Source organism: Pleurodeles waltl, chromosome 3_1, assembly GCF_031143425.1.
Source record: "Pleurodeles waltl isolate 20211129_DDA chromosome 3_1, aPleWal1.hap1.20221129, whole genome shotgun sequence".
Taxonomy (NCBI): domain Eukaryota; kingdom Metazoa; phylum Chordata; class Amphibia; order Caudata; family Salamandridae; genus Pleurodeles; species Pleurodeles waltl.
In genome coordinates this window covers 630,214,623-630,230,017 of record NC_090440.1, presented here as the reverse complement: position 1 = coordinate 630,230,017, position 15,395 = coordinate 630,214,623, and the positions used below count along the sequence as shown (strand labels likewise).

The 15,395-nt window shown below is 48.6% G+C and overlaps 1 protein-coding gene across 1 annotated transcript in view; it reads right to left on the bottom strand.

The window, feature by feature from the left end:
* Nucleotides 1-15,395, bottom strand: part of LOC138284401 (mucin-5B-like) — a 1,991,087-nt gene that overhangs the window by 941,915 nt on the left and 1,033,777 nt on the right. The window contains exon 14 of the mRNA XM_069223138.1: nt 12,842-12,936. Coding sequence (XP_069079239.1) covers nt 12,842-12,936 — 95 coding nt within the window. The remainder of the gene's footprint in view (nt 1-12,841; nt 12,937-15,395) is intronic.

Sequence of the window (15,395 nt, the reverse complement as noted above, 5' to 3'; positions counted from 1 at the left end):
AGAAAGAAAGAATGAAGGAAAGAAAGAGTGAAAGAAAGAAAATGAGAGAAAAATAAATATATAGAAAGAGAAAGAAGGAAAGAACGACAGCAAAAGAGAAGGAAGGAAAGAAGGGAAGCAAAAAAGAAAGAAGAAAAGCAAGTGCACATGTTGGAACTGTCAGCCTTAAGGTGGTGTTCCTCTAACCTTTTTGCCTTTACCCTCCTATTTTTGCTGATCTAGTTTTTGTTAATCTTAGGACTCTGTACACGTCACCACTACTAACAAGTGCTAACGTCATTGTGCTCTCTCCCCTAAACATTTTAAAATTGGCTTATACCGAATTAGCACATTTAGGCCCTCATTCCAACCCTGGCGGTCTATGACCGCCAGGGCGGAGGGCAACAGAAGCACCACCAACAGGCTGGCGGTGCTTCCAGGGCTATTCTGACCGCGGCGGTAAAGCCGCGGTCAGAAAAGGGGATCCATCGGTTTCCCGCCGGATTACCCCTGGCCCAGAGAATCCTCCATGGAGGCGCTGCTTGCAGCGCCGCCATGGGGATTCCGACCCCCTTCCCGCCAGCCTTTTTCTGATGGTTTACACCGCCAGAACCAGGATGGCGGGAACGGGTGTCGTGGGGCCCCTGGGGGCCCCTGCACTGCCCATGCCACTGGCATGGGCAGTGCAGGGGCCCCCTAACAGGGCCCCATTAAGATTTTCACTGTCTGCTTTGCAGACAGTGAAAATCGCGACGGGTGCAACTGCACCCGTCGCACCCCTGCAACTCCGCCGGCTCCATTCGGAGCCGGCTTCATTGTTGCAGGGTCTTTCCCGCTGGACCGGCGGGCGCCCTTTTGGCGGTCGCCCGCCGGCCCAGCGGGAAAGTCGAAATGACCCCCGCGGTCTTTCGACGGGGAACTTTGGCGGGCGGCCTCCGCCACCCGCCAAAGTTGGAATGACCCCCTTAATGTACTTCTAAGTACCTAGTAAAGTAGTACCCCATGTACCCAGGGCCTGTAAATTAAATGCAGCTAGTGGACCTGCAGCACTGATTGCGCCACCCACTCAAATAGACTTGAAAAATATGTGTCAGGTTTGCCATTGCAGCTTGCGTTTACAAGTTTAAACTGCTATCTCGAGTTGGCAAATTAAGACTTTTGCCAGGCCTAAACCTTCCTTTTTAATACATATAAGTCACTCCTAGCTTAGGCCTTAATAACTCCAGAGGGCACAGTGCAGTGTATTTAAAAACTGGGTACGTACTTTTAAGTTTTAGATGCTTTGATAGTGAAAAACTCTTAACTTTGTTTTTTACTATTGTAGGGCCTCCTAATTCCCAATCAATAACATTGGATTTACTTCTTACCTTTAATAAGTGGTAACTCTCAATTGGGAGCAGGCAGACAGATTGGTGTTGGTGCCTAAATAATTGTAATTAAAAGCCCTTTTTAATGGCTGGGTCAGACTTTAAGTCACAATTCTGAAAATGCCACTTTTAAAAGGTTAGCTTTTTCCTGCCCTAACCATTTGGTGCCTGCTGCCTGTCCTTAGGTTACATGACTATGTGTAGCTGGCAGTTGGTCCTTGTGTAGTACTCCCACACAGTGAGACAAAGGGCAGATAGGTGTTGGTAGGATGGGCCACTCTGACTTACCAGGATGGAGAGCTGTCACTGACCACAAAGGCTCTACATGAACACACTCACAAAGAGGTTGGTCACTCTTCTTTTGGTCCTCAGACAAGCTGGGGCCAGGGCAGGAAGGAAGTGGATGCCTGACACCTCACGAGGTAGGAAACTTCCAGAACCTTCTTCTACACCCAAGTGGCCACCAGGTACAAATAATGTATCCTCAGACCCAACTCTGCAGAACATATTTGGACCTCTGGAAGACTCAGAAGAAGGACAGGTTTGCTGCAAGAAGGACTGCCACTGTGCTGCCCTCCTGCCTAAATGAGAATGACTGAACCTTCATCTTGAACCCATGACCACCAGTGTGACTCCAAGGATTAATTGGTTGGCCTTCAGATCATAGCCTCAAAGACAACTCCAGCAAGCATGAGCACAGCACCTGGACTCTACCTGCTGTCAGTCCTGGCCTCTCAAGTGGCGCCACCCTAGTCCTGGACCCTTGGAGGTGGGCCTGAGGGTGCTTTGCCAGCCCAGCTGTGGTCTCAGCAAACCGACAACATGAGATGCACCACCTCACAAAACTCTGCATTGAAATGCTGTGCAATGCATCCCTGGTTCAGGACTTCCCACACAAGTCCCTCATTGATGGTATCCGCAATGAAGATGCAGGACTCCGCCTTGCAAGGCTCGTAACTTCTTTGCAACCAACCAGTGCATGACACTTTTTCAATGCAGCTCATCACATCGCAAGCCCCTTGTCAACGACATCCTTGTTGACAATGCAGGTCAACACAAATCCACGCACTGCAGCCTCGCAGCTTCCTGGATCCCGCGTCTCCTCACCAGGACCTTGCATCTACTGTGCTGCATGATGCATCCTTGACACGGGACTCCACATTGCTTTGCAACCAGGATTTAAGTTACTTTGTTTAGTGGGCCTAACTGGGTCTCTGCTGTCAGCCAGGGCTCCATGTTAAGCCAGACTGCTCTGAGAGAAACTACCAGAGGACTGAGTACAGGTTAATTTAGGGTTTGCTTGTGACATTACCGTGACAAAGATTATGTTTGTTGCTTGTGTGGGATTTAACCCCCATCAACCAGTAACACAATTTCTTACATGGGTGTTCAGTGGTGAGGGTTAGTACTTGTGTTGGTGCAGTGCCATACCATGATTTTATATTACTCTGAGAGCAAGAGAGAAGGAACAAAAAAAAGAAAGAAGGAAAGAGGGAAAGAAAAAAGTCAAAAGTTAAAGGAAGCAAGAATGAAGGAAAGGAGGAATTAAAGAAAAAGAGGGCAAGAATTAATAAAAGAATGCAAAAACAGAAAACACAAATGAAAGAAAGAAGCAATAAAAAAGGAAAGGAAGAAAGAAGGAAACCAAAATGAAATATCACAAAAAATTTAAAGAAGGAAAGAAAGTAAAAAGAAAAGCAAGAAAAAAGGACAGACAGAATGAGAAAAGAAATCAAAAAACAAATAAAGAAGGAATGAAAAATAAAGGAAAGAAGGAATCTCAGAATGGAAGAAGGAGTGAAAGAAAAAGAGAAGGCAGTAAAGAGGAATAAAATAATAAAAGAAACCAAAACAGGAGAACAGAAAGAAACAAACGAGGAAAGAAAGCAAGAAAGAAGGAATAAAAGAAAGTGTTACAAGTGGTGAAATTTATACATAATAAATGCTAGTTTTCTTCCAGAACAAAGTTTATTAAAGAACCAATCACAAAATTGAATCCAGACTAAACATTCTGAAAAATAACCTACCTGCTTGTGAATTCAAATGTATTTTATCAAAGCTTTATAACTTAATGCAGAACAGTTTCACCTGCACCTCTTCTGTTATGCTGCGAAATTCCCTTTGCAGTGCTCTTTGTATACTTGAAAAAGTAAAGGACTTTCCCAAAAGGAATTTACAACAGCATTGACAGGAGACAGGAACTGATAACGCGCAGAACAGGGCCTGTACTAACATTATTATAAAGCGCCCTGCTGACATTTCAGACTCTAAACACTAAAGCAACAGCAAATTTATAAATTAAAAACAAAAAACACTGGCACAGCAGGACATTTGCTTCTGTAGGGATTTGCTCCTTGTGAAAGACCAAAATGTAGTCACTCAAAGTAAAGTTATCCAGAAGCAAAAGTTGGCCAATTCTCTGCATCTTGCTATATGCTGTAGTGCTTGAAGTAAAAAGTGAAAGACACACCAACCGACCAATGGATGACGACATCTGCACAAAAAACCTCTTTAAATAATAAGGGTATAGTAAGCCATCGCCAGAGCTACAAAGCTAATAAAATGAAACCAATTTCTTGGGAACATTTCTTTGCTCCATTGCCAAACGCCAATGTACAGCTGCTGACTAGTGGACACTGTTGAAAATCAAAGCTAATTCTTTATTTTGTTTAGAATGTTAACTTACATAGGCCCTCATTACAACCCTGGTGGTAAATCCTGCTTACTGCCGTTCTGACGGACGTCAAGATACCGTGGCGGAAATCCGCTACAGGTATTACAACCCACATTTAGAAATCCACCACAATACAGACACCCACACAAGTCCGCCACACCAAAGGTCAGTGATAAACTGGATATAGCAAAAACTACACCGTCACGCCAACAGAACTATGCCCACACTATCATGACCCACAAATCAACACAGTGGTCATTCAACCGCGGTAGACACCACCTCGCTCAAAATAGACACACACTTACAAAACACAACCACATTGGACAATTCAAAATACACACACCTGGTACACATACACACACCACACCCACACACCCAATCTAATATAAAACACACACCCACATTACCCACAAACCCCTTACAACGACCTGTTTGGAAGAAGCCCAGAGAGAGAGAATAGCAAACACAACACCAGCATCCACAGGCACACAACACCATCAATCAGACAACATCCACGCACCTCAAACAACACACCCCAACACATCCCCCTACACATCACAACAGACAGCACCTCACACATCAGCCACACCACATTATGGCACCTCAAAGACACCCCAGGTTCTCTGAGGAGGAGCTCAGGGTCATGTTGGAGGAATCATTCGGGTAGAGCCACAGCTATTCGGATCGCAGATGCAGCATCCATTGCAAGGAAGTTGGAGCTATGGCGGAGGATTGTCGACAGGGTCAACACAGTGGGACAGCATCCAAGAACACAGGATGACATCAGGAAGAGGGGGAATGACCTACAGGGAAAGTGCGTTCTGTGGTATCTAGACACCAGGTAGAAGTACAGAGGACTAGTGGTGGACCCCACCTCCTCCCCGACAACTAACAACATGGGAGGAGCAAGTCTGGGCAATCATGCATCCTGAGGGCCTCACAGAAGTAGCAGGAGGACTGGACTCTGGTAAGTCATATCTTTACTACTATATCCCCCCATCCCTACCTGCATGCCATCACAAACTCCTATCCCTACCCTCACACCCATCACCCCAACACCCCAAGGATACCCCACTATCACAACCCACACATTCCAATCCCGAGGCTTGAATGTCACACCAACGTATGGACACCCATCACCAAAGCAGGTCCACTACAGATGCTCACCCAGGCCTCAAAATTAACAATATTAACAATCACACAAGGCCAAAGACAATAAGCCAACCACAGGAATAGAGGGTAACTTACAAATTGGACAAGAGGGCACACACAGATACAATAACTATGCATTTACACCCCAACAGGAGCCCTACCCAACGTCACTGGACAGGAGGTGCCAGCCATATCCAGTCCCCCCACAGAAGAGTCCCACAGTGACGACAGCAGCTCTGCACGCCTGGGTCAAGATGACAAGCCCGGCCCATCAGGGACCTTGGGACCGTCGATACCCCTGCCACTGTCACAAACAACCACAGAACCTCCTCCCTCAGGAAACACTCCCACAGCACCCACCCAGCGGCCCATGCCACTGTCCCCAGGACAAGTCAAGCAGCAGTGTGTCCACCACTACAGGGACCCCAGGCAAACGCACTAACCCAAGACAATCAGGGACCTGGGGTCAGTGGCAGTGGGCACACGGTTAAAGGGACAGAAGCACAGGATAACAGGGAAGCTGGGAGGACTGCTGTGCGACAGGGGGAGGACAGGCCCAGGGAACCCACTCACCACGAGGCACTCTCCAACATCATGGGAGCATACCATCATTCCCAGGAGACCATGAGCATGGTACTGGTCAAGTTTCAGGGTACCCAGCGGCTGCAGGAGGAACACTACCTGGGGATCAGGGAGGACTTGAAGTCCATTAACAACACCCTGGTCACCATTGCAGGGGTGCTGGCAGACATGGCCAACACCAAGAGGGACACAGTGGCACACCAACGGGCCCCTGACACTAGCCTGAACGATGAACAGCCCTCCACCTCCACCAGTGCTAGTGGACAGGAGATCCTGCCACAGGACCAACAGGCCACCAGCACCCCACCCCCTGCAGAAGGAGAACCACCACGCAAACGGTGCCTGAGATCCAGGCACAAGACAGAGAACATTGCCAAGACCCCCACCAGGAAATAGGACTCTCCTGATAGTCACCCTTCTGTCCCACTCTGTTACCCTGTCCACTTTCAACTGCCATTACTCCACTTCCTATGCCCCCTTGGACAATGCACCTGTGATGCCAATAGACTGGACTCTACCATGGACATTCCTCCACCATCAGCCCAGCCCATTGCACAGCCCTCTCCACTTATTAGCACAGAAATAAACCCCCTTGAATCACAAAACTATCTGGAGTCAGTCTGTACTTTCACAAATCTGTTATTACAAACTGTCAGAAAAATAGAAATGTCAATGTTCATTTTCACACACCAATGGTAGACAGTTGTTGGGCAGCAGTAAACATAGCATAACGCAGAATGTGGTACACAGATCTGTAAAATGGAAAGCCAAAGTGAACTGTCAGGGTCCATACACAGAGTGAAAAATGCAGAATCAAGCAATGTCCTACAGTAGTTTGATATGAGAGGAGCAGTGCCAGTCTCTTACCTGTGTCTTACTGGAAGCATGCATGTCTATATCTTCTTCTTCTGCCTCCTCTTCTTCACTGTCCACAGGCTCCACAGCTGCCACAAGACTATCATCAGGCCCATCCTCCTGCAGAAAAGGCACCTGGCGTCTCAAAGCCAGGTTGTACAACACACAGCATGCCACGATGATCTGGCCCACCTTCTTCGGTGAGTAGTATAGGGAACCACCTGTCAGATAGAGGCACGGAACCTTGACTTCAAGAGGCCGAAAGTACGCTCAATTATCCTCCTAGTCCACCCATGTGCCTCATTGTAGCGTTCCTCTGCCCTTGTCCTGGGATTCCTCACTGGGGTCAGTAGCCATGACAGGCTGGGGTAACCAGACTCACCTGCAAATATAGAGGGACAACTGTGAGACATACACCAACCATTAGGGACTCTACCATAGCCAGACACCTATGTCATCTGTGTTGGGACCTTGGGCTCACCTATTAGCCACACACGGTGTCTCTGGAGTTGGCCCATCAAATAAGGGATGCTGCTATTCCTCAAAATGTAAGCGTCATGCACTGAGCCAGGATACTTGGCATTCACATGGGAGATGTACTGGTCTGCCAAACATAGCATCTGCAAATTCATTGAATGGTAGCTTTTGCTGTTTCTGTACACCTGTCCATTTGTGCGGGGGATGGACAAATGCCACATTTGTACCATCAATGGCACAAATGATATTAGAGATATGTCCCAGGGCATAGAAGTCAGCTTTCTCTGTGGGCAAATCATCCACCTGAGGGAATACGATGTAGCTGCACATGTGTTTCAGCAGGGCAGACAACACTCTTGTCAACACGTTAGAGTACATTGGCTGTGACATCACTGATGCATGGCCACTGTTGTTTGAAAGCACCCACTGGCCAGGAAATGGAGTACTGACAGGACCTGCACTAGAGGGGTGAATTCCTGTGGGATGGCGGATAGCTGACATCAGGTCTGGCTCCAACTGGGCACACAGTTCATGGATTGTGGCACAATCAAGTCTGTAGGTGATGATGAAGGGTCTGTCTTCCATTGTCGACAGGTCCACCAGGTTCTGTACACCGGAGGATGACGCCATCTCATCATCTGCCCCAGCGGACGTGGCCTATGGAGGAGAAGGGTGAGGAGAGGGTCATACACCACATAGGTTTCACAAGGGTGTTTAGAACAAATGTGATGTAATGTGTGTTTAGCGCTGCATGCCCATATTCCTGCACAAAACTGCTGTGACGCAGTTACTTGGCTTGCCATGTGGCCACCTGAAATGGTGGCTGCCTGACCTGTAAGGAGGGACAAGGGGAAATGAGGTAACTGCGCTGGCATTGTACTCCGTCGCGGTTGCGGACGAAGACCGCAGCGCAATTCAGCATTGGTTATTATTGGGCCCGATGGGTTCCAGGAGCCAATGATGATGTACACCGGTGGTGACGGTACGCACCGCCGCGGACGTGAATGCCATTTTCTATCTGTTCACTCACTTGATACCTGAACTTCAACAGGAGAAGACCTACACTGCAAGTGCTGCTGTGACCTAAGTCTGGAAGGGACAATGGCTACAGTGTCTGGGGAAAGGGCCCCTGCCTTCAATGCGGCGGAGTTGGACAAACTGGTGGATGGGGTCCTCCCCCAGTTTACGCAACTCTACGGTCCACCAGACAAACAGGTGAGTACACTGTGAGTATGATGGATAGGACATGAATGTATGGAGTGGCGTCGATGGAAGATACAGGTAGGGGGTGGGCAGAGGCTAGCATGTGAGGATGGTCAGTGTATGTGTTTGTGGGCCAGGGTGGGTGGTTGTGGCCAATGAGTAAGAATAACCAGACGGGGGAGTAAAATCCATTCTTACTTTACATTTCCTCTAGGTCAGTGCCCTCCAGAAGAAGGGTATTTGGCGTGCCATCGCCAAGGAAGTGCGGACCCTGGGGGTCTACCATAGACGGAGCACCCACTGCCGCAAAAGATGGGAGGACCTGCGCTGCTGGACCAAGAAGATGGCGGAGGCCCAGCTGGGGATGGCCTCCCAATGTGGAAGGGGTGCCTGTCGCACCATGACCCCCCTGATGTACCTTATGTACCGGATCCTGGTGGTGGCATATCCGGAGTTGGATGGGCGCTTGAGGGCATCACAGCAGCCACAAGGGGGTGAGTACTGTCTCATGCAGCTGACTATGCACACTTTATGAGGTTTCTGGGTGTGGAAAGAGGGCTGTGGGTTCCCCTAGGGCAGGTTAAGCATGCCAGGGTAGATCCATTGTTAGGCAAGCTCAGTTCCAGTCCAACCCCAAAAGTGGTAGTGGCCCTCTACACCTAGTCAGGCTCCTGTTGGTTCCAGGTGTGCATCAAATGGGTCTAGGCACAGCGCACCATGGCATGTGATTTCCCCTGAACTGTTAGTGCATGGCCTAGTGCATAGGGCTCCTCCCTGTGTGTTGTGTCCGCCAACGGTGGTGTTGTTGCAGCCATTGACCATGTATGTCCTCTGTCTTCCCCCCTTTTTGTTTTGTCATCTTGTCCTTGTGTGCATTAGCATCATCTGGCGGAGGAGCAGTGGCACCGGAGCAAGAGGGAGCTGCAACCCACAGGGCCCTGGAGGGTGAATGTACGGAGTCGGAAGGCACCAGTGGTACGGAGGGTGAGGGGGAGCTCCACGAAGGGGACAGGAGGAGACACCAGCGACAGCGACTCCTCCTCTGATGAGAGCTCCCTTGCGGTGGCGGGCACCTCTGTCCCACCGCAACAACAGGTACAGCTGCCACCTCCCCTACCCACACTGCCCTCCCAGCAGCCCCTTATCCAGTTTCCTGTGCCCGCTCACCCAGGAGGGTGGGCATCTCCTTTGCCCTGGGCACCTAAGGCCCTGCCCCAGTCAGCCCTGCTGCCCTCAGTGAGGAGGCTATTGACCTCCTGAGATCCCTCACTGTTGGGCAATCAACCATTTTGAATGCCATCCAGGGTGTCGAGAGGCATTTGCAGCAAACAAATGCATCCCTGGAGGGCATTCATTCTGGCGCGGTGGCCCAACAGAGAGCAGTTCAGGCTCTGGCCTCAGCACTGATGGCAGCCATTGTCCCTGTGTCCAGCCTTCCCCCTCAACTTCCACTACCCAGACCCAATCCCCTGTACCTCAGCCTATCCCAAGCACCCCATCAGACCAGCACGCACACTCATCAACACACAAGAGTGGACATGGCAAACATAAGCACCACACATCCCACAGGCACTCACACAAGGACCATACCCATGCAGACACACCAACATCCACTGCCTCCACTGTGTCCCCCTCCTCTATGTCTTCCACCTCCCTCCCGGTCTCGTCACCTGCATGCACTACATCCTTTGCCACTACCTCCATCACCAGCACGCCCATCACCACACACCGCTCACGTGCAATCACCACCCCCACTACCATGCACACGTCTCCTGTGTCCTCTCCCAGTGTGTCTGTGAGCCCTCTTCTCAAATTACACAAACGCTGGCACACACCCACTCAACAGCCATCCACCTCACAACAACCTCCAGCCCATGCACCTTCACCCAAATTCAGCAGACGTGCACCTCCTACAACCACTACCTCTTCCTCCACCTCCCCCCGTCCTTCCCCTAAGGCCAGGATGTCCAGATCCCAGTCCAGCATCTCAGCCACGAAATCCTCCAGCACTGTGGTCCCTGCAAGTCCTGTAACATTGCCGCCGCAGCCATCAGAGCAGCCAGTGCGCCACCTAATGAGGCCAAGGATCACCCTATTCCGCCACCTCCAAGGTAAAGAAGGGGACAACATGCCGTTAGGACAAGCCGCACCAATCAAGCAGCAAGGCCTCCTCCAAGACAAAAGAGCACAGTGCCATGGTCCCAGCAGTGACTTCCAAGGTGGGGAAGGGACACAAGGCTAAAGGGAAGGCAGCTCAGGGCACGGAGTCTCAAGCTGAGGGACTGGTGACACCCCTTCTGCAGGTCAGAACAGCAACCTGTACTACGGTGGACACCGCCGCAAACACCGCCACCTGCACCGCCACTTGCACGCCTGCTGCCTCTGCTCCAGTCCCCAGCATCACCCCAGTGTCCAGCCGTCCGAGGCTGCAGGAGATGTCCTTGTGTCTACCTCCACAGGTGCCGACACATGCACCACCACCAGCATGTCCGCCGCTGACACCACCACAACCACCGCCACCTGCCCCGCAGCGTACTCAGACTGTGCCACAACAGCCGACCTGGACATCATCCCCAGTGGGCAGTTGTCCGAGGCTGCAGGAGACGTCCGGGACCCTGCACAGCGTACATGAGCCACCACAACCAGCACTGGCAGTACCAGCAGTTGGTGCAGGGTGGAGTGTGTCTCTGCCTCCATGGAGTATCATGCTACCTGTTCCGAGGAAATCTCGTGGCTCTGACACCCATTTGCGGGAAGGGAAACTGCCACACACCATGTGAAGCACTCAGGGCACAAAGCCCCCTCCAGAATCAGTGGGGAACAGCATCCACTACCCCAGTCCTTGGCAGGATGAAGCACTCTAGGCACTAATCCCCCTCCACAACCGGTGGAGAACAGCATCCACTATCCCAGTCCTTGGCAGGATGAAGCACTTTGGGCACTAAGCCTCCTCCAGAACCAGTGGAGAAAAGGATCCACTAGAGAGACTGTGGCTTTGCACTCCCCAGAACCAAGCGGTGGGCAGTGCACCCACTTGAGAGACTTGTGAGACTGTGGCTTTGCACTCCCCAGGACCTAGCAGTGGGCAACCCACCCACTTGAGAGACTTATGAGACTGTTGCGTCGCACTCCCCAGGACCAAGCAGTGGGCATGGAGCCCCCTCGTGGAGCAGTGGCGTCGTCCCTTCATCCCGCTGAGGTGCCCTCCTCCCATTTCCCCTGAGGTGCCTGTTTTTTTTCGACCTGATGCCTCAGCAGTGTTCTCTCCGTTTAGAGGCAGGTATCGTGTGTTGGGTTCGCCCATGCATTTTGGGACACCTGGTCCACTGACAATTAATGCAACACTATCCGGACTTGTGTAGTTTCTGTACATATTTGTTTATACTGATCTGTTACGGACCTGTTTCCATATCTGAATTTTAGATGATTATACTTGTTACAATCATTCCCTTTTGTCCTTGTGTTCTTCCAGAGGGTTACGGGGTGTATATATCTAATGTTGCGGCATGTATTTGTGTTTATGGTGTTGTGGGTGAGGGTGTGGGTGGGGGTGGTGGTGTTGCGTGTTGCGTGTGTGTGTGTTACTCTCTTCCCCCCTCCCCTGTGTACTAGGTGCAGTACTCACCGTGGTTGTCACCGCCGTCTTTGCTGCTCCTGGTAGAAGAGGAGGTAAACCAACATTGGTAGCACCTGTAACTCGGTCTCCATGGCGTCCTGGTTCCTCGTTGGGTGTCGAGAGGTGAGTGGTTTTCGTTCCAAGTCCTGTTTCCGCCGTGCTTTTGATGGCATTGGTACCGCCCCGGAAAAGGTGGCAGATTGGTGCCTTGTTGTAGCGTGGGCGGTACATTGTCTTCCGCCTGTCTGTTGGCGGTTATCGCCACGGTGTTTGTTTCTACCGCTGTAGCGATCGGAGTGTTGAAGTGGTTGTCTATGTTGGCGGTTTCTGCCATGGTCGTAATTCCATTTTTTTTACCGCTGGCGGTATTACCGCTGCTTTAACACTGATCACCAGGGTTGTAATGAGGGCCATAGAGTGCCTTTCATAAAAAATACATCATTATTACAACAGATTTATTTCATTTTGTGCTGTTTACATAATTTATTTGTTTTCCTTTTAGCTACACTGGTTTCGGAATAGTAACCTATTTCTTTATTAATTGTAATGCGGTTTACATGTGGGGGTATACATGTGCCATATGCATTTTTCTCTGAAAATTCCAGACAAAGAAGTGGAGAGCTGAGCAAGGGAATTCCAAGGGGGAATTTGATTTAAATAGTTAATAAAACAAGGTCAGTGATAGCATTATCTGTGAAAAGCACAAACAGAAAGAAGAGTCAGCCAACAATAGGATTTTTAACATATACTGCAAAATGGTTTGTCTCACTGATTCTCAATGATGATCGTCACATAAAGTATAGTTTCTAATCTCAATAGTGTTTGATGGAAATGTAATACGTTGATCTGAGAATAAACAAGGAGAAGTTACCAAAGTGATATATATTTCACCAGACAACTAAAAAATGGTGTTTCTTGCAAAAAGTAATAGCTCACCTTATAATATGAAATTGGTTCCACAATCTGATGACAGCGAGCAAAAACCCCAGTGGTGTTTATCAGAAGTTGACACCAATGCTCAGCATATTTTCCTGAAAAGGTGACATATTGGTAAAGGATTATTATTCAGAAAACGATAGTGGAAATGTTGTTCATGAACTCTTTAAAAATGTAAGTCACAGTAAATCAGTAAAACGGAAGTGAAAGTTAAACCTGACACTTTTATAACAAGAAAGCATAGTCCATATTTACAAACGCTTTGTGTGGGCACTTGCACGACGCTACAAAACCTAAGAGATAGTGTTAATTCACTTACCATGTTAGGGGTATATTATGAGAGGCTTGAGTTGTTGTTCTGCCAAAGATTTTGATGGATTGGCAGCACAAGTACTACTTCAAATCTGTGAGACAACACATTTGCCCAAATGCTTAGTTTTTCTAGAACTGTGTTGTGTAAAAGCTGTGCCTCAAGCGGCTGCCCCACACAGAAAATAGTATATGCTAGGTAGGTGTTCCCACGCAAAAAGTCATGGATAAGTCAGTGATATCCATCACATTAGAAATGTATGTCACATTGCAATGATGCCCAAACAAAGCCCAAATGCACCATAATTTCCTGTACGTCAGTAGCCCAGGCATAGGAAATGATACATTGGCTGTGCTGTATAAACCTGGACATACACAAACATAAACACTTTGGCAAGGTCAACTACGCCATGAAGGTCATCATCTGGCAACTAGGAGTAACAAGGAGACCACCACCATGTAGGAAGCAGAGGAGGGATTGTGTCTTCCACCAGTGAATCTCCCTTATCAACCTCAGGGATGAGGTGATAAAATTCTGTAGGCTCAGGAGAGAGTCCATAATAGCTTTGCCACAGAAGATTGGGCTAAGACTGCTGCCACCAACTGCCAGGTCCAATAGCTTTCCAATAGCTTTCCTCTACAGGTGAAACTGATGGCCATCCTACCATGCTGGTCTCTGGGTAGTTTCAGTTCACAACAGCAAGAGCGCCAGGAGTGTCACAGGCAGCCCTTTCTGCCTTCTTGCCCACCGTCCTGGATGACATAATTCACCTCATACCACAGTACTTCCTCATCCACAAAATACAGCAACAGCTGGAGACCAAGCAAGATTTCTATGCCATTGCAGGGTTTCCACATGTCTTGGGGGCTACAGACTTCATCAGTGTGCAATTGGTTCCCCCAGCTGAAGCAGCACATATAGGGCCTGATTACAACTTTGGAGGACGGTGTTAATCCGTCCCAAATGTGACGGATATACCACCTACCGTATTACAAGTCCATTATATCCTATGGAACTCGTAATACGGTAGGTGGTATATCCGTCACATTTGGGACGGAGTAACACCGTCCTCCAAAGTTGTAATCAGGCCCTTAGTCTGCAATAGGAAATATTCTGTCAATGTCTAGGCCATTGTGGATCATCTGGGGAGGTTCACCAATGTGCTAGCCAAATACTCGAGGAGCGTACATGATGCATACAGGTACAGCATCATAAATCAGTGGTTCCACAATGGCCAACATGGGAATGGCCTTCTTGTTGGTAAGTCTATCTGAACTATACAATACAAAAACTAAAATCAGAAAATGCATGATATATCAGTCTCTGTTGATGAAGCTAGGGCCATATGTACGAGGGATGTGATTCAAACTTCTGCCATGCATCATGGAACATGCGTAATGCAGTTCCATAACTCTGATATGTCAAGACACACAAAGCACCTTTAGGTGGTTTTCTATGTCAAGGCTTGTAGGACAAATGCAACCTTTTTCAAATATCTGTGTTCCTACACTGAGTGCAAGGGAAGTGTCTCTTGTGTGTTATGTTGGTGTTTCCATTATACTGTCATGGTTGATGATATATGTAATCTATATCAAACAGGAGAAATATGGGAATGTGTCCAATAAATTTTGCCCACCAGCTGATTTGTAAGAAGGATCAATAAATGTATTCTCAGAAGTGACTATTACTTACTATATGTAATTCATTCTATGACACACATACATTGTTGACTATGCCTTTAAGGGACATATATGTGCAGTAATGTGTCTTTTCATGCACAAACAGCAATCTGCATGCAACACAGGCATCCTTGCCCCATGGTGCACAAGTGCCAATTTTTGTGGTAGCCAGACCATTATATGCCATTGCAGGGTGAAATGACAAGAAAGTGCTATACCGCCAAAATACTGGGCAACATTGCCCTTTCTTAGTGACGCAGTGCAGTGTAGATAGGTAAGTTTATGTGCTACACAGTGCCTCTTTGCAACATTTCTGCCCCCTATTGTCATGTGTACATAGTGGGAACAATGGACAGCAGCAAGTATCTACTGATGTCAAGTACTTGCATTCCTACATTTATCTGTCTATGTTAGTAGCTACAAAACAACTGTAAGCAGTAATGTCACTGTGAAAGAATGGAACCACATCATATGTACCAATTAACAAAACATGGTGACATGGCCCTAAGCCTACACAGTTGACATGTGTGAGCTGAGTGTCTCCTCAAAGATGTACCTACTCTTG